This window comes from Aricia agestis, chromosome 17 (genome assembly GCF_905147365.1).
Source record: "Aricia agestis chromosome 17, ilAriAges1.1, whole genome shotgun sequence".
Lineage (NCBI taxonomy): Eukaryota > Metazoa > Arthropoda > Insecta > Lepidoptera > Lycaenidae > Aricia > Aricia agestis.
The window spans coordinates 10,863,970-10,883,801 of record NC_056422.1 but is presented as its reverse complement, the minus strand read 5'-3'; the positions used below and the strand labels follow the sequence as shown (position 1 = coordinate 10,883,801).

Sequence of the window (19,832 nt, the reverse complement as noted above, 5' to 3'; positions counted from 1 at the left end):
ATTGAAATCTTGTCTCATCTATATATATAAAAATGGATCTTGTTTAGTAACGCTTTAACTCAATAACAGCTGAACCGAATTGGGTAATTTTAGTCTTAAAATAAAACTCGTCACAGACAGAGCAGGTAATGTATATTAATGTACATTACATCCCGGGATGTATATCTTTACATCATATTAATGTATCACACACACAATAGGTAATGTAATGTATCTTTCACTACATTTCAATGCTAAACGCCTCCCATGACGCACATTTCAGCTGCTGAAGTGTTATACAGGCTGTTCGTATTTTTAATGTTGTAATACTATGGCCTTTCAAATTACTATTAGATCACTATTAAATTCACTGGATAGTTCATCAGAAGATGATTCGGATTTTAATTTTGATGAGCGCATTGTTACATATTGTGCCTAAAACAGAACAATGTGGATTGAAGATATTTGATTGAAAATATAGGCTCTGGGGAACAGACTGCCTGCAGTAGCTGCTGTGAAGTGCTGTGCTAAGGTGGCAAGTGGCAACACTGTGTGTATCTGTCTATCATACACATATTATAATATAATCACAGAAATTTTTAACACCTTTGAAGAGAAGAGATGTATCGTAATATACAGAAATATATTGAGATGTACCTATTTAAATGTATCAAAATATAAATGTATATTTTCATATAGCTTGGTATCTTAAGATACGAAGATGTAAAAATATACATTATAGCTGCTGTGTGTGGTCTCCTGACGATTTCTATAGAAAGATGTATTGAGATGTATCGAGATGTATCGTGCTATAATATACATCTTTACATTACCTGCTCTGTGTGTGACAAGCTTAATCCTTGAAGCCCAGGGAAGGTTTTAAAGTGACACAAAGTTCACCGGGAGAGCTAGTAGAAAATTAAATACAGAAACATTGTAGTAAAACTATTTACCGTAACTTTTAGAACGTATAGTCTTGAATATGTTTATAAGTGGTGGACAAAATTCTGAAGGATTCACCTCAAAACGATTTTCTGATATTAAATACACAGTACCACTCACTACTTTCGTAACTGGCGTACTAGTATTCACATTGGGACTTTTAGTTTTTGCATATGGATGGTAATTAATGGGACTGGATAATTTATTATTTAAAAATGCAGATTTGTTTTGGGTTATTTTGGTGTAAGAATTTTCAATGTTGACTGGTTTTGTTAACACGTTTTGTCGTTTTTGTAATGCGGCTAACCGCTTCTTTTCAATTTCTTCTTTCGAACAAGCCATTTATTAAATCATTTTAAACAGGCTCTAAATAAAATCTCACAGGTTTTTCAATAATTTTAATTCTCCAAAATAAAGTTTCACAAACCACAGCACATCACAAATAGTTCAAATTAGGCTTGTCGAAAAAATATCGATATATCGATATTTTCAATTTGATATATTTTATATTTTTGGGCGATATATTTTGTTACGATATATCGATATATCGATATCAAATGTCCAATATCGAAATTGTATCAAAAACGATATTTTCTTCTTTTTTCGTACTTAAGTTGATTTTTTAATTGGCAACTCTGTCTTTAAGTCAATGACACATGTGTCACATGTGTCATTGACTTAAAATTTATTTACATAGGTATTTTATTTATATTTTCATATTATTATACTATATATATATATTAAGATTTAATAGTATATAATTTACTTTGTCTTCTAAAAATCAAACATATAGTTTACATTCTTCTAAATTCAAAATTACTGTCGAAATTTCGTTTCTTTTGCTTGTTATTAACTCCACACTGGCAGAATGGTCAATGGTGCAACCCTGCATCTTTGGGTGCCATTAAATTAAGAAGAAGAAAGTGACATGTATCAGTTCAGTAAAGTTTATCGATCTTAGACTGGGTTGCACCAGAGGCGTGGTTAAAGTTAAAAAAAGTTAAATTTATGGTTATAGTTAAGGTAAATTTAACTTAAACTTTATCCTTAACTTTGCCCGGAGAAATTGACAGATGACAGCTGATCCAACAAGGTTATAAATGCGCGTGGGCAAGGGCGCTGCTGGTAAAGGAGAACTGTCAACAATGGCGGTTTTTGTATGATGACAGTATTAGTTCCTTTTTTCGCCACATGCATTTAAAACCTTGTCGAGCTCTATGGTATGGTTAAATATGGCGTCTTGATGGCGTCTATTTTTAACTTTAACCAAAAGTTTGACATTTTGCATTGTAGTTAAAGTTAAATTTACAGGTAAAGTTAAAGTTAGTTGGTGCAACCCAGTTTTAGAAAAAAGGGATGACACTACGATGTTACCACTTTTAAATTTCTTCACTTTTTTGACGGACTAAACATTAATTAAAAAAAAAAAGGAAATTGGTCGAAAAATTTGACCGATATATCGATATATCGATATTTTTTTTGCGATATATCGAGACCGATATTGATATTTTTTTCAAATATCGATGTATTGATATATCGATATTTTCTTTCAATTTCGACATCCCTAGTTCAAAGTTTTTATGTCAGATTCTCAGATCATATCTTCTTCTACTTCTCGTGCATAGACAATTTTTTTAGGCACAGACTACACAGTTCTGTCAATGACAGTGGATACTGGATTATTGATACTGGATAGTGGATAGTGGACTGTCAAACTGGAATGTGTTATGTGGATACTGGACAGTTGGATACCAGATAGAAGCTTGACATTTTGACGTAATCGGTTAACGGTAATTCGTGTACGACTGTATGCCTTTGACTTATGATTTATGAAACTATCTATTTATGGCCTTTAAAAAAGGAATGGGCCTCTTTAGGTGCACTATTCAGTACGATAAAAAATTGATTCCTAAGCAAAAGGAAAACCAAACGGCATTCGGCGCTTCTGAATTGAAATGATCTCACAACTCACAACTAACAACAGCTTACAAGTTAACCACTTACAAATCACAGCCAAATGACACATCACAAAATATGTGAGTGACTGCAGCATTGAGGTACTATAGACTGGAGAGAGACTTATATCGGTGTATAAGCGTCAAAGGCGTGTAATGTTATGTCCTACTTACTAGGACATAACAAAGGAGTCGGTCTACATAATATTTCATGTAATAAAAGTGTTAGTAAAGGTTTTTAGTGAACATTTAATACTAGATATTCTTGAGTTTTGTGGTTCCGCCAAATAATAAACCATATGAATAAACCATTAAATACGTAAGTTTTGAACAACGTTTTTTTGGGCCAATGCCAATTGGTATTTTTGTAAGCTAAAAAGAGAATTTATAAGTTTATTAATCCCTTATTCGTGCTATATAAGGCATTAGTGCTAAAAATGTCACATAAATTAATAATTTGGCTATAAAAATTGCATAGCTTTTTACGTGTGTTTACGGATTCTCATCACTTGAACTATAGTTGATCGATATCATGATTCATGAACTAATTGACTTTCTTTCCTGTATCATAATGTGCTTCGAATTATTCGACAAATAGAAATATTCAAGAAAATAAACGCACACTACTTGTATGAAAATAAGCACAAAATGGCCACGCGATGACAGGCTAAGACTACATCTATACTATAATACTTTATATATGGACTGCAGAGTGCAGAGTGCATAGAGTGCGTTTCATCGAATAGTTCCTTTGCCGTCATGTTGGCATTACTGTCTGTCAATAACGTAAACACGGCAGACATACTCTGCTAGTATTCATAAGTTTTACTGTGATTTCGTGAGAAAATCATGCCGAAAACATTAAAGAGTGGTGAAAGAATGATGGTGTTAAGAGTGAAAGTGTTTTGTGAACGTGAAAAACGTAACGGGGGCCCAATAAATGTGAGTAACTCAGGTTGCCGCCATTTCAGCTTAGTGAAATAGGGTTACCAGCATCAGTTTAATCACCCTGGAATACAGTAAAACTTATGAATACTCGCAGAGCGTGTCTACCGTGCTTATGTTATTAACAGACAGGAATGCCAACATGATGGCAAAGGAACTATTTGATTAAACGCACTTTTAGTGACGAAAACTACATACATGCGTCATGCCAACAAAGTCGCGGGTAAACGATAGTACTTATATTATTATTATCAGGGTGAGCGAAGCGAGCCCTAGTATATCCCACAACTTGTACATTTTGTGGTACACTTTACGGAAAAACTATCACGCTATTGATTTGTGCTTTAACATAGTAATTTTTATTTACATAATATGTGTTATCATCAGTCAGTCAAGGTGTAACGACGCGAGCCCTCACAAAGCTCGGCTTTTAGCTAGTAAATGCGAAAGTGACTTTGTTTGTTTGTTACGCCTTCACGCATAAAGTACTAAGCGGATCATCATGAAACTTTCATACGTACACTTTGTCTGGGGTATGGAGAAGGACACCTTTCATCCCGGGAAAAAGAACGGTCCCCGAGGGATAGACGTTAACGCAGGATAAGCCGCGGACGAAAGTTAGAATTATATAAAATTATTATATTATTATATAAAATTAGGGAATTATTAAAAGTATTTTGTGATAACATATTATTATCTCCCCTAATTTAAGGTAGCACAGTAAAGATAAAAAGGCAACACTAATTTGCATTAGTGCCAACACTGCCAACATGACAGCAAAGGAACCACAGACTAAGAAGAGATAAAGGAACTATTTGATGAAACGCACTACCTATACCTACTGCTGAATGCTGATCGTGTATTCAACGCCTTATTCCGTTTTATATACCAATCCAATTGACATTTCTTGTGCAAGTTGGACTTTGACATTATATTTTGATAATTTTTAAAAGTGGACAGTGGTGTCGATTTTACTTTCTCTTCCTGATAAATAAAATAAACCAAAAATGTCTGAAAACAGTAGCCCCGTAAAATATTTTCTGAGTGGTGGTTTTGGCGGAGTGTGCACTGTTTTGGCAGGTCACCCAATGGACACAATAAAAGTGAGATTACAAACTATGCCGCTGCCCAAACCTGGAGAATCGGCCTTGTATGCGGGAACATGGGACTGCTTCAAGAAAACAATTCAAAAGGAAGGTTTTAGAGGATTGTACAAAGGAATGTCCGCACCTTTGACTGGCGTTGCACCTATCTTTGCTATCAGCTTCTTCGGTTTCGGACTAGGTAAAAAGTTAATTAAATCAGACGAAAATCAAGTTTTGACGAAACCGGAACTGTTTGCGGCGGGCGCATTCTCAGGTATATTCACAACTTCTATAATGGCACCAGGTGAGAGGATAAAGTGTCTACTTCAGATTCAACAGGGTGGCAATGCACCACAAAAGTATAGTGGCATGGTCGACTGTGCCAAGCAGCTGTATGCTGAGGGTGGAATGAGGAGCATATACAAAGGTAGTGTGGCTACTATTTTAAGAGATGTGCCTGCCAGTGGAATGTATTTCATGACATATGAATGGGTTAAAGAGGTTCTAGTGCCAGAGGAAGCTAGTGCGAAAATGAAGATGGTTGCGACTATTGTTGCTGGAGGTTGTGCGGGTATAGCTAACTGGCTTGTAGGAATGCCGGCTGATGTTCTCAAAAGCAGGCTACAAACTGCTCCAGAAGGCACATATCCCAAAGGCATGAGAGATGTGTTCAAACAATTGATGGAGCGAGAAGGTCCCTTGGCTCTCTACAAAGGTGTGACCCCAGTTATGATTCGAGCATTCCCCGCTAATGCAGCTTGCTTTGTCGGTTTTGAATTAGCTGTTAACTTCCTCAACTGGGTAGCACCAAACCTTTGATACTATAAATACCTAAATTGTATAAGCACAATGTAAAAAGTAATTTTAAGTAGAAACCTATATAAAGTAAGACATTAAAGAAATTTGTAATAAAAAGTGTTAATTGTAATAAATGTATAAATTATTTTTCTATATTTGACAATACAAGAACTTTAACAATATTATGTAATTAAATGTTCTTATTGTGCCCTGTGTTCATGCCAATTATAGTTGTTGATAGTGAATCATGTTGTGATATACTTCATATTATTGTTATTAAAATATCATGTCCATATAATTATTACATAGTATGTTTTGTTATAATCAATTATTTTAAATACCTACTTGTCAATGAGGCAAACCTGTTACTGTACTTGGATTATTGGCTTGTACATTTAAGGTAATTCCAGTGATTACTTTAAAAATGTTCTAGTACAATAATCAATCAAAGCAGAGAGTCAATGTATGGAATATGAAAATGTCCAAAAGATTTCAGAATATTGTTATCTTCATTTATTTAAAATTATTGTTAATACATAATTAGTGATAGTCACTATTTGGGAAGTGATTAGGGTTGCCAGATGTCCGGTATTTAAATGTACAGTCCGGTATTTTCGAGGCCTGTCCGGTAAAAAATTAACGGTCATACCGGACAGAACAATGTCCAGTATTTTGAGGAAAGTTGATGTTACTGGTACCTAGTTGTAGGTGATTTTAATTTTTTTAGAAGCTCCTACCTTACCTTTATTTCGTAAGGACTCAACTGGCAACCCTAGAAGTGATATGAAATACACTTTAATTACAGAAACAGATTGGTATTTTTCAATAATATATCTTCATTTTAAGCATAAAGTAACAAGAATTATTCTTGCCATTTACAATTATTATTATATTTTGTCCTTAGTAATTCCATTGTTCCTTAAATATGTTTTAATAAAATTCTCTTCTGAAATCTATTTCAAAATTTTTACTTCTTCTATAATTGTTTGCTTGGATTTTCTTAAAATGCTTGTAATCTGATATTTTCTTATTTGTCTCAGAGGTTTTTACATCCTCATGGCCAAGGCCTCTCCTATCATATTTTTGAATGGCCTTTATGGGGCACTTTCTTCCTGTACCATGAGGACCTAACCCTGTATCTCTGTCCCAACCACCTTTGAGAAGTATTTGATAGCCTTTGTTTGATGACGGTATCACATAGTTTGCCGGTATCTTCTTGCCTTTGCTTGCATTAATATTGTGAACTGTTGATGATAAATGTTCACGTCTGTCTGGAAATGTTTCTTTACATACACTACACTCATATTGTTCTTTGCACTTCACCTTTGGTCTACATTCTTGTGTGTTAGTTTTTTCTTTGTTTTTCTTAATATTTGTGTATTCTAACAATAAAGTAGCCAGAGTAACATTGTTGTTTTTTATAACCAAGCTCCTTGCAGAGTCTCCTGCTTTGTCTCTGATGTCAGTATCAATTCCACGACTAAGAAGTTCTTTGACACAATCTCGAGAACCCGCTTGGCAAGCTATCATGAGTAAGCTCCAGCCATAATCATCCAATATGTTTATTTTGTCTGGGTTATAATTTAAAACTTCCCGAAGTGATTCTATATCATTATTCTGTGCAAATGAGAACAATTTGTGATTTGTTATTTCTTCTTCAGACAACCTTCGTTTCGTTTTAGTTGGAGAAATGCGAGTCTTATGTATTGAATTTTTTACAGTATTTCTTTCAGAAACAGTATTAATTTCTTCTAGGTAAAGCCTTCGGGCTTCGTCTCCATTAATACGCTGCTGCTCAGCTATTTGAATCTGTTGAATTTGCGACTGAGGCTGAGGACGTACAAATCCACAATATGGTTGGTGACTCATAACTAGTCATAACTTATCGTTTTGGTATGCACTTGTTCCTTCTCATGCTTGAACTGGTTAAAAACTATGCGTCAGGAATATTTTGGATTAAATGGATTTGTAGAAAAATCATTGAGAAAAATTAATTACCTATTTTGCACAAACTTTGTAGTAAGTATGTAGCCTGGATGATAATTCTTCAACTTCTAATCTTTTTGACAATTGACCATAAACTTTTTTTTTTAATTCGTCCCGGTCGGGACAGGCAAAGGGAGCGTTGCCCATACAGCAATTTCTATGTTTTCTCTATTTAATGAATGATAGTGAAGGCCGAAGCCAATTCTTTTATATTAACCATCTGAAATAGAGTTTTCATCAGGCCGAAGCCAATTCTTTGATATCAATAATATGAAATAAGTTTTTTCATCAGGCCGAAGCCATTTCTCATGATATATTATGGCGGGAAAACAATATTCTTTAAACAATTGTGCGCGTGGCCGTGCACAACGTGCGCCGCGGTGGAATGGAGCCTTTATGGTACAGCTCGACAAGGGTTTAAATGAACGTGGCGAGAAATAGAACTAACGCTTTTATCATACAAAATCGACATTTTTGACAGTTATAGCAAATAATAATAATAGTACATAAGTATTGCATTGAGGCAAAGGTGTACAGCCTCAATGCCAAAGCACTTGCTAGATTTTGTTAATAAAGTATAAAAAGGGGAAGAAGGAGTTTGCCGCGGAATTTTAAAATTCAAATAAAAATAGAATGATAGAAGCAGGAGAGAATTTTCCGAGCTCCGCGCGCTAACTTGTTTTCGCTTATTTTATATTTAATTTCATTAATTTAATATTTACAATTTTGTTTTATTGTCATAATTTAGTGTTTTAATGTGTTTCTTTCAATATATTTTAATTAACTTTTACGCGAGTGTGTTTCTTATGGCAAAAATTCCCGCCACCCGTGTACAGACACCAGCACTAAATTTTCATTTACAATAAATGGCGTCCCAACTTTAGGCCCGAATCCTAGCCGAAGTTTTGTATATAATTGTAAATATGCCGAAAACACTGTGTTTTGGAGCGATTCGCTTCTTCATCTCCTCGAGCTGCTCATTCACCGACGCCAACGTCGAGCGCAGCTGAGTCGACACGAAACTTCCTACAATGCACAGCAAGGTTCTCCGGTACTGAAAACGTAGAAACTTTCATTGATGCACTCGAAGCCTATAAGGAATGTACTAGCATGACTGACTCTATTGCTATTAAAGGTATGTCAATGTTCTTTACTAATGAAGCGGCGACTTGGTGGCAAAGCATTCGTGCCGAAGTCACTTCATGGAGACAAGTCGTCGAGTACTTACGAGATGCCTACGGAGACCGTCGCCCCGAGTATAAAATATACCGGGAGCTCTTTAGTAATTAACGAAGTGACAAGGAGCGTATGGATATATTTGTATCTAAATGTAGAGCGCTTTTATCTAGATTACCGCCAAATGATCTGACGCTCAAAGTCCAAATTGATATGGTTTACGGACTCCTAAATCATAAAATAAGAAAGCGATTACGCCGGGAAGACATAACCAGCTTCACAGATTTGCTTCACAAATCTCGCTTAGTAGAGGATTCATTGAAAGATTCTGTAAAAGAACATAGTACTACTAAGAAGGTTTCATTCATAAATACAAACGAACAACACAATCAAAATGTTCCACATTTGAATATGCCAAGAGCAGACGCAGGTGGTCGTCATGGAGACGGTGGCGAGAGTCGCGCCACCTCGACCTCGCCGGGGCCTCATCACGCCGTTCGCGAGTCCCGTCGTTCCCGCCTTCACGCAGCCTAAGGAGCAGCGCACACCACCAGCGAAACAGTTTCGACCTTTTTGTGTGTATTGCAAAAACTACGGACACCATCGTGATCGTGCCGTAAGTTAGTGAATAAAGGTGAGTGCACAGACATGCCAACTAAGCCTGTTTCGTGTTATCAATGTGGTACTGTCAATACGTCACGAGACACTTGCACTAAGTGTAATAATAGTGAACAAACTTTTTATAGCTTAAATACCGAAAACGGTATAAATAGTGTAAGTAGTGTCAATGATTCTAATTTTAAACATGTAAATAGTAATTTTAAGAATTGTAAAATTTCTATAGTGTGCGAGTGCCCTACAAATAAATTGTACAATCGACGACATAAAATTTTAGACTCAATGTACAGTCGACAGCCTAGTGGCGATAACAATTCTTTGAATGTCGAACATACTTTTGTTTCGAATAATGTTAATTCAAAAGATAACTCTAATGTCAATGTTTTAGAGAATAAGGATGTTTTTTGTACTGCAAAAACAAAGTGTACGGAGCAAGCGTATGCCGGAGTCGATTTTGACCAAAATATTTTACGACCGATTTTTAATATCGAGATTATTGGTTCGCGGGGAACCGCGCTGGTCGACACCGGTGCAAAGCATTGTATTGCAGGACATACTTTACATCTCCTTCTTCGTCGCAAGGGTCATCCTTTTTATTCGACGCGTAAAACTATAAAATTGGCCGATGGAATAGTTAGAGAATTAGACGTATTTTGTACGGAATTATACGTACGTTTACAGAATAAAATAATCCGCACTTCCTTTCTTGTGCTACCAGAAGCGCGTAATAATGAAACTTTGCTCGGTATGGATTTTTTGTTTCATAGCGGTGTCGCCTTGGATTTCCATCGCAAATGCTGGTTTTTTCAAATAACAGCTCCATCCATTTTCCTATGATTTTTGAGCCCATGTCGTCAGAAGCAGTCAAATGTTCATATACTGACGCTTTTCGGAGGGATGAGGAAACCAAATTTGATCCACCTCACCGAGATTTGCTGAAGCAGTCTTTGATAGGTAATGCTGATAATTTTCAGCCAGGGGGAGAGCCAACACCATTACGCGTTAATCGCGAGAGGTGTGTTTTTACCAGAAAAGTTTTCTAGACTAGTCCAGGAACGAGGGCGTTCTCCTGAACTAGAGGGGGAGTATATAGCAAATAATAATAATAGTACATAAGTATTGCATTGAGGCAACGGTGTACAGCCTCAATGCCAAAGCACTTGCTAGATTTTGTTAATAAAGTATAAAAAGGGGAAGAAGGAGTTTGCCGCGGAATTTTAAAATTATTGTCATAATTTAGTGTTTTAATGTGTTTCTTTCAATATATTTTAATTAACTTTTACGCGAGTGTGTTTCTTATGGCAAAAATTCCCGCCACCCGTGTACAGACACCAGCACTAAATTTTCATTTACAATACAGTTTTCCTTTACCAGCAGCGCGGAGTGCCCCGTCCACGTTCACTTATATTGTATAAGGGCCGGGAGTCGGGACACAAAAACACGGCACGACGTCGAACGGCGCCGTGTGGGAATCCACGACGCGCGTCGTAAAAAAAACCACGGCACGGCGGCGTACGACGTCATGCCGTAGAAACTCACGTAGAAATTCAAGATGAGTTTCTAAGACGCGACGTCGTACGGATTTGTGTCCCGGCCCTTATCTATGCAGGTTCATTTAAATTTTAAAGTCTTTGAGCACTCATCAAGCTTTACAAGAAGAATGAATGTACCTTCCAATGAGAAAAAGCCAGCTTACAGCTCCTAGCACACATATCAACTCGGAAAGGAATTGTCACCGTATCGCCTTTAACCTTGTCCGCGCCGTCAACCTACCGTATGCACGTAACCAAAGCGTATCTGTAGCGCCTGCACGTCAACTCGGCTACGGCTAGACGACGCCTCGCTTACGGCTCAGGGAAGGGGCAAGGGTGGACGAAGAAACGTGAGCTTGAGTACGGAGCGCCGTAGGCGGGTGGACGACGAGCCGTAAGCGAGGGTGACTGCTAGTTGACCACGCGTCGCATCCCGGTTCGGAGCCTGTTCCGAGGTGAGGCGATTACGTTACGGTTCCGCTTAGTGTGCGTTGCAGTAAAGAGTTTCATACAAACAATATTGAACAGCTCGAGGCGATTCGGTGCCGATCCCTTTCCGAGTTGATATGTGTGCTGTGACCTTACGGTTTTAACGGTGTATAAAATTAAGATATGTACTATTTTTAAAATTTCATTAAGAACTTTTCATTTACACAATTCCTTAGCAATATTTTTAAGAGCCTCTGTCTGTTCTTTTAACAATAAAAGTTTTTGTCGTAGATAGTCCTTTTTGAAAGTCAAGTAATCTTCTTTGATCTGGATTTTTCTTTTTTCCTGAACAGCTAATAACTCACAATTAATGGCACAATCACTATGTTTACTTTTTTGACCATTTTTCATTTTGACTTTTCTTTTTTTGTGCTCAGAAAATTCAAAAACCTTTGAATCTACGAGAGAATCTGGTTCACTTAGAGAGGCTGTTGATTGTTGTTCAATTGGTAATTCATGGTTACCATCAGGTATCATAAGGTACTCTGTAGCATCTTCATATTCAAAACTCGGTGATATGCTTTTTAAGCCTAGTGCTTCTTTTTCTGCAGGTGTCAATGTTGTCTCTATTTGCTGGTCCCTAATTGTTAGAGCTTGTTTCTTCTTAGATTTTGAGCGTATATCATGCCATGTCTGTCAAATGAATAAAAGAGAAAATTTAGCTCTGCATTATATGGCTGGTTTAGGTACATGTAAATTAAGTTGATAAGTAGTCAACTTAAGGATAATAAAGCAAAGTGGTCCAAATTTCCACCACTAACGAGACCCATATTTTCTATTGTGGTCTGGTTATAATGATTCAGTATTTAGTAGACAATTTTACTATATAGGTCTCGTTAGTGGTGGCAATTTGAACCAGACTCCATACATTTAAAAACATACTCCTTTTAATTTAATAAGTGCCTGTCCAAACGTGATTCTAATTATCTTGTTTAGTACTTAACTAAATTTTAACTCGCTACTTACTACTAAATTTTGTGTTTACATCCAATAACTTAAAATTAAGTTGAAAGGAGAATGAATTTCCACCACTAACAAGACCCATATTGACTTATTGTCCATTAAATAAAGAGTAACTTTCATTATGAGAGAAATTAAAAATAAGCTGTCAGTAAAAATTTATGACCATATGAAAAAGTGAAAATATTGATATTGATATTTATCTATTTCAGTGAAAACCTAATAAGAAATGGCAAGGGGCATGACATAACATATATGTTATGTCATGCCGCTTGCCATTTTTATATAGATTGAGTAGTTAAAAATTAATAAAAAACCGGCCAAGTGCGAATTGGACTCGCCCATGAAGGGAACCCTGCAATAAGGTTTATGAGGTAAGCAGCAGCAATAAGGTTTATTTTTTATGAAATTAAAAGGGTTTTGAATTTTTATGTTTCAGTTGATTAAATGAAACTTGATGGATTTCGTTCAAACAAATTTTCGTTGGACGTTATTATAGTAATGTACATCATATATTTTATTTTGAATTATCATGGCACTTTAGAAGTTAGAGTGGGGGGGGGGGGGGGGGGGGAAAATGTGTGCCAAACACATTAGAAGAGTCTCTTCAATGATTTTTAAAGACCTACTCATAGATACCCCACACGCATAGGTTAGATGAAATTATTTTTTTTTAGTTTAAGGTTTACCATTTATAACGTATAAAAAAAATAACTTGCTACATCTCGTTCAAACTAACTTTCGTTATAGTGATGTACATCATATATTTTTTTTTGAATTTGGAATTAAGAGGGGGAGACACACATTTTACCACTCTGGAAGAGTCTCTCTCGCAAACTATTCAGGTTAGAAAAAAATGATTTTAGAAACCTCTATATGATTTTTGAATACCTATCCCCACATGTATAGGTTAGATGAAAAAATTTTTTTAATATAAGTAATATTTTTTTACAGGTACAACTGAAACAAAATAAAATAAATATTTTTTTTTGTTTCAGTTGTACCTATGGGGATCCCTAAAATTTTTAATATTTTTTTCATTTTTGTATCAAAATCTTAATGCGGTTCACATACTACATTTACTTACCAATTTTCAATAGTATAGCTCTTATTATTTCGGAGAAAAGTGGCTGTGACATATGGACGGACAGACAGACAGACAGACATGACGAATCTATAAGGGTTCCGTTTTTTTACCATTTGGCTACGGAACCCTAAAAGGTGCAATGGATCATATCATATTATTAACACTATTTTATGGAATAAAATAGTAGAAAACTTTTTCATTCCGTCAAAACTTTTTACCCGACTACGGCAAAGCAAAAGGAGGGTTATGATTTTGACAGGCTATGTATATATGTATGTATATATGTATGTTCATCTGTTCCCTCGTAACTTCTAAACTACTTATCAGAATTCGACAAATGACATATCATTAGAAGCGTCTTAGTTGTTCGCTGGCTACATGGGGTTTCACAAAATCTAATGAGGCGGCCTCTAGTGGACAAAACATACAGAGTAAAAAAATAAAGTGAGATAAATATGCAGTGTTTGGTATCATTTGAAAGCGCTTTACTTGTACATTTTGAATATATATATATATATCTGTATTCATGGGCTGATTGCATATAATTCACATCTTTTCGTTCATAGCTTCTTTGCTACTTATCAGAATAAGACCACTGCAGTACCATTAGAAGGGCCTTGATATTCTGTTGGTTATGAGCTATAAAGCTTGTCACCAAATTTAGTATTGCGCCCTCTAGCGGACAAAAGAAGTTCTATGTTAATATACAATTAAAATAAATACACCGTGTTTGGTATCACATGAAAGAGCTTCACAAGTACTTTATGCTTGTACATAATTATTAGTTCATCAATTTAACTTTTGTTAATATTATGCGCCACAAATACACTTTAACACCAAAATAGTATAAATAATAAAAAGTAAAAAAACTAAAACACAACTACAACAAAAAATTTGACTGAAAAAGTATAAAACAAGATTTTCAGAATACTGAACTGACTGCGGTTTTCCAAACATGAAAATTTATCTCTACATAGTGAATATTGCATACTTCAGACTTAACTCTTTACTGACAAGGTATTTTAGATTGCGATCTCGTTATAATGATTGAGTATTTAGTAGACAATTTTACTATATTACAGGTTTCGTTATTGGTGGAAATTTGGACCAGACTTCATACATTTTAAAACATACTCCTTTAGTTAACTACTTATCAACTTAATACATGTAAACCAGCCAATATGTTTCATTTATGTGTAGTTATAAAACATTTGAGTCTATGGATTGTAACTTAGGAATGCTAATAGATTTAAAACATGGGACTTACTTTCCTCCATTGCTTCCAAGTTTTCCTTGCACCTGGTATGGCGTTACATTCCTTAGCGATATTCTGCCACAGTTTTTGTGAGTCTTTGTAACTAAAATCCTGTGTTACTTTACAAGTTATTAATTCAGGATGTTTAGCCATCAACTCGATAAGTTTCTTCTTTTGACGAGCTATTACATACGTACATCTTTGTCTCTTCTTTTCTTCCATTGGCTTTATTAAAGGTAGAGAGTTTAGATAATAAGCATTCGTCTAGATAATAAGCAAGCGCCTTTGTGTGTTTAGAATATTTTGTAAACTCGAAAGTTCATAAATCTTAACACCCCTCTTTTTGGTCGGGCCTCGGGGGTTAAAAACTCTCAGTTTATATACTGTATTATCTATGTTAAAAACAGTAAAAACCACTTCAAAACACTATAAGATAAACAAATACAAATACGGTTCGACAAGGCTTTATTTGAACGTGGCGAGAAAAGGAACTAAATTACTAAACGCCAGGGTTGCCAGATGCAATTTTACGATTTCCCCCAAAATGATTTTTATATTTCCCCAAAATGATACGTTTTCAAAAAAAAATCCCCAATCGCTTTGTTACAGAAAAAAAACCGAATATAAAATTGAAACTACTTTTATTCGATTTAGTAGTTTCAATCACTCGACAGTTAAACAGATACACAACACATGGTCGCTCGCTCGACCAAAGAGACAATTTTTTTAAGGGGGTGACAGACGTGCGTGTAAGTACGCGGACTATGGCTCGACGATCTTAGGAGTTAGGCTGGTATAAATGGTCAGTATTTAAGATGCGACCCGGTCTCAAGACACGGTTCAGGCTCTGTGATTGGTTGGCTGTCAAAATTTAGACCGAGATGCATCTTGAGTACTGACTATTTAATATTTATACCAGCCTTAATCGCCTGTGTGTCAGCAAAGAGCCGCGAGCCGCGAGCCTGGGGGCATGGTAATCCAGTGTGAGCGATTCTCGTGTGTCACCGACGCGAGCCGAGTAAGTTCGCGAACTTAAAATCCGCGTAATTTAAGTTCGTACGTCTGTCAGGCCTTTTACGCACTCGACCAAACAAACAACAAATTTACCAGGAAGTTAATCGAATGAAAAGGACGTTGGTTTCATTTGTTTGTTATATTTTTTAGAAGTGCTAACCCCAAAAAATCCCCATAGTGTATTTATTTTCACCAAACATTTCCCCAAAGATACTGTTTCCCCAAATTTTCGCCTAGAGTCAAAATTTTCCCCAGAATTGTGAAAAAAAACCCCCAATCTGGCAACCTTGCTAAACGCATAACTATCATAGAAAAACGTCATTTTTGACATGAGTTTGACAGTTCTTCTTCTTCTTTTTATTTATGGCTCCTTTTTGAATCGCCAATGTCAGAGTGTGTTGGAGTTTTTTTTTTATTAAATAAGGGGGCAAACGAGCAAACGGGTCACCTGATGGTAAGCAACTGCCGTTGCCCATGGACACTCACAACATCAGAAGAGCTGCAGGTGCGTTGCCGGCCTTTTAAGAGGGAATACGCTCTTTTCTTAAAAGTTTGCAGGTCGTATAGGTCCGGAAATACTGCTGGTGACAGTTCGTTCCAGAGTTTTACAGTGCGCGGCAGAAAGTTACGCGAAAAACGCACTGTGGAAGACTGCCACTCATCAAGGTGATGAGGATGGTATGTTTTTCGCGTGGGACGATGGCGAAAAGTTACAGGTGGTATTGTTCCGAACAATTCCTCAGAGCACTCCCCGTGATACAACCGATGGAGGATGCAGAGTGAAGCTACAGCTCGGCGTAATTCCAAGGGGTCCAAGCTGTTTGAAACACTATGGCAGTCAACATTTCGAGCGGCCCTTCGTTGGATACGAATTACGATCCAGAGGGAGTAGTTGGTATTTTGACGCCCCTGCCCAGAGGTGGGAACAATATTCCATATGAGGCCGAACCTGCGCCTTGTAGAGTAGGCGATAGCACACAGCCCTGAGGGACACCAGCATCAACAGAGTTTCCGAGCATTCGCCGTCAATTTAACCTTTATGCTTCTGTCTGCTAAGAAACTAGTTTTGGAGACGTTGGAGTAGACTTTGCCTTAAGTTGGTTTTAATGAACAAACCTTTACCTTATGGCGGGTAGATGGAGGAGAACTATCTTATATGGGGGATATTTGAAAAAAATGTGTCCAGCTGTACCAGAGACATGATAGTTGTAATTACTATCATGTCTCTGAGCTGTACGCAGTACTAAATAACAGTTGAAAAATACTCCAAGAGTGGCGCTAGCTGCAGCAAAGGGTAGGGAATGAATGTAGCCGTTGGTGACAAAATATAAATTGAAGTTAGCCGAATAGCCGAGTCACGGAATTACTGGGTTAATACCAATATATTTTGAAAAATATAACCTAAAGTATCTGAAATAAAAGCTGCTAAATGATTTAAAATTTACCCTGTTGCTACTGTAGCGCCACCCTAATTTAACGCATTTCAGCGGACAGCGGACACTTTTTACATACAGATATAGTTCTTCTCCATCTACACTGCATATCTCAAATGAATAAAGTTCTCTTATTTTTTATTTCATTTAAAAATTTTCCCATCTGTCATGACTTTCTTGACAGACTATACGGTCTAATGCGCGCGGCGCTCACTCGATTTGGTTGTGTCGACATGCGACGCCCCTGGGACAACGTCTGGGCACCACAGAATACAAATTACTGCTGGCCACAGTTTGGGAAGCCCTGGGCTATACGGTAGTTCACATTGGTTCATATAAACCTATAATTATAAGTCTATGGTAGTTCATTTTACCGCGATGTTAATATTTTAAAGACTTGTCAAGAAGCACTAGCTTATTCAATTAATGTAAAAAAAAATCGACGTCAAAATTTGATGTCAAATCTTTTTTTTTTGTGACGAACGCTGTCAAATGTCAATAGAATTCAATCGAATTTGGACCGCGATCACCGCGATAGTAAGTGCGTCATTAGGTGTAGAAATTAATGGAACTGGAATTAGCTAATATGATATGATATAGACCTTTAATAGCAAAAAAGTGTATATTTGTGATCAAAATGGCCGGGGTCAACATAAAAGCACTCCGGCTATCTTCTTCAAGCATTTACGTGTGTTTGATTTTGTTCCTCCTGTCGGAATACGTAAGTGTCATGATTTCATTTTATTGTTTCGCCCCAATAATTAACTCGAAAACTATTACCTACTGAGAAAGTCGCTTTGTGCAATGTATTATCGATTACTTATCAAATTTTGTGTAAACATTCAATAAATAGTACGTTTTCCTTAGCTTGGTAGGTGTGCCGTGTGTGTGAATTTCTGTAAAATTAACAAAAGTGGAATCATTTTAAAACATCGCCGTTCACCTTGTATAGCTTGAGAATTATTTCACCTTACCGAGACAATAAACTTCGTGAATGTACTACAGTTTTAATTATTAACATACACATGGACCAAGGGACCAAGGACATGGGCTACTTCTGACTTCTTTATGGTTCCAAATTCATGAATAAGATTTTCTTTTGTGACCATGACATTATAATACTGTAGGAAACTTTATATTTAATAGTATACCTAGAATGGTGAATCATAGTAAAGTTATGAGTAGCATGTACTAGTAGAATATAATATCTAGAAAAAAAACTAAGTATGATGTCATTTTTAAATACAAATAAAATATAAATTTCACACAAAATAAATGATTTATGTTTTGTATGTGTGTGTGAAGTTTAAGATTAATAAAAATAAATTCACTAAAAGTACACATTTACAAATTAATGATTAAATTTAATTCTTTAACAACATAAAATAACAGAATACACAAGGGAACACATTACCTTCAGCTAAAGCACCAATAAATATCTACTTCTACCCTCCAAGAGTAATTTATTTCGATTTTTAACTAAAACAATATACTTACTTAAAATAATTACAAAATGATTAAGGATTTTTATACCACTTCCAAGATATTTTTGTTATTATATTTAATCCCTCGATTGTGGAAAAACCAGACACAATAGCTTATCTATTGTTATTGCGGTCAACGGTGACCGCTTGGAAGTTGAAGCATTAAAATTAATAAAAAATGGTAATCAATTGAATTATATTATTATGCTACATACCAATATTAACAGGTTTCTGCCAAATACATTGTAGCCACTACATTAGTTACTTAATTTTTATGCAGAAATCAAATTGTATTAAATGTATTATTACTTGTAAACATAATCCTATCCTAAATCCTCTACAATCTACATCCTGATTTTGTTGCTAATACAATAAAATGCATATTTTATGTTTGCAAGTAGTGTTATCAAGCACAGAAGTAATAAAGGATGATTCTGTGGACTTCTTGTTGATTTTTCAATATCTTCCATATGTATATTAAGCCAAAAATCTAAGAATAATATAGAATCAATGTTTAAGACAGTGTAAAAATGACAATACTGTGTTCTTGTAAATCGTCTAACCATTGTCAATATGTTAAATCCACAAAACTGTTTATAATGTAAACAAAATTGAGATTAACATAACATTCAATAAAATAGCTTTGGTAAATCAGAAATACAGCTAGGGATTAGGTCTATTTGAAATACAAGAATTGGAGCTTAGGCTTAAATCTTTGCATTTCTCCAAATCATAATAATAATGTGTAATTACAAAATTAGCAATATCACATATAGTTTCGTGATAAATATGTTTTTTTTTTCTTTTTATATATTTCGGCTACACGGCTAAAACGCTCAATGTAACAGACGTTTCCTTCAAAATAATCTTTAATTCCAAGTTTTGTTATACCATTCTAAATTTAAAAACCCAATTATCTTAAAACTAACAACTTAGGACATTCATCATTAATGTAGTGGAGCCTTCATCATTATGGCTTGAGTCAACTTTAGAATAGAAGACATTAGTGGGTGAAGTGGGACACCTAACATTTTACAACACTAGCTATTTGACCGAGCTTTGCTCGGTATTCGATAAAACACAAATAAAATGAC

General features: G+C 35.7%; 5 protein-coding genes across 9 annotated transcripts in view; 2 read left to right on the top strand and 3 right to left on the bottom strand.

Annotated features, from left to right (window-relative positions):
* LOC121735479 (SWI/SNF-related matrix-associated actin-dependent regulator of chromatin subfamily A-like protein 1) overlaps positions 1-1,357 on the bottom strand; it is a 28,089-nt gene extending 26,732 nt beyond the window's left edge. The window contains exon 1 of the mRNA XM_042126318.1: positions 933-1,357. Coding sequence (XP_041982252.1) covers positions 933-1,263 — 331 coding nt within the window. The 5' untranslated portion in view covers positions 1,264-1,357. The remainder of the gene's footprint in view (positions 1-932) is intronic.
* Positions 1,358-4,729: 3,372 nt separating this feature from the next.
* Positions 4,730-6,324, top strand: LOC121735492 (congested-like trachea protein). The gene has a single exon (XM_042126337.1). The coding sequence runs from the start codon at positions 4,829-4,831 to the stop codon at positions 5,723-5,725; it is 897 nt and encodes a 298-aa protein (XP_041982271.1). The 5' UTR covers positions 4,730-4,828; the 3' UTR covers positions 5,726-6,324.
* Positions 6,319-7,750, bottom strand: LOC121735491 (G patch domain and ankyrin repeat-containing protein 1 homolog). The gene has a single exon (XM_042126336.1). It carries the CDS (start codon positions 7,571-7,573, stop codon positions 6,635-6,637), a length of 939 nt encoding a protein of 312 aa, XP_041982270.1. The 5' UTR covers positions 7,574-7,750; the 3' UTR covers positions 6,319-6,634.
* Positions 7,751-11,640: 3,890 nt separating this feature from the next.
* Positions 11,641-15,288, bottom strand: LOC121735498. The gene is made up of 2 exons (XM_042126344.1): positions 14,820-15,288; positions 11,641-12,138 (listed from the first exon to the last, which is right to left on the bottom strand). Exons 1-2 carry the CDS (start codon positions 15,027-15,029, stop codon positions 11,662-11,664), a joined length of 687 nt encoding a protein of 228 aa, XP_041982278.1. The 5' UTR covers positions 15,030-15,288; the 3' UTR covers positions 11,641-11,661.
* A 2,475-nt stretch (positions 15,289-17,763) lies between these two features.
* LOC121735478 (NPC intracellular cholesterol transporter 1) overlaps positions 17,764-19,832 on the top strand; it is a 57,525-nt gene continuing 55,456 nt past the window's right edge. For all 5 annotated transcript variants that reach the window (XM_042126313.1, XM_042126315.1, XM_042126316.1 and 2 more), the window contains exon 1: positions 17,764-17,975. In XM_042126313.1, coding sequence (XP_041982247.1) covers positions 17,892-17,975 — 84 coding nt within the window. In that variant the 5' untranslated portion in view covers positions 17,764-17,891. The remainder of the gene's footprint in view (positions 17,976-19,832) is intronic.

Coding starts and splice junctions, on each gene's coding strand:
- LOC121735492 (XM_042126337.1), top strand. CDS start 4,829: ATGTCTGAAAACAGTAGCCCCGTAAAATATTTTCTGAGTGGTGGTTTT.
- LOC121735491 (XM_042126336.1), bottom strand. CDS start 7,573: ATGAGTCACCAACCATATTGTGGATTTGTACGTCCTCAGCCTCAGTCG.
- LOC121735498 (XM_042126344.1), bottom strand. CDS start 15,029: ATGGAAGAAAAGAAGAGACAAAGATGTACGTATGTAATAGCTCGTCAA. Junction 12,139..14,819: donor CTTGGAAGCAATGGAGGAAA/GTAAGTCCCATG, acceptor TTCATTTGACAG/ACATGGCATGATATACGCTC.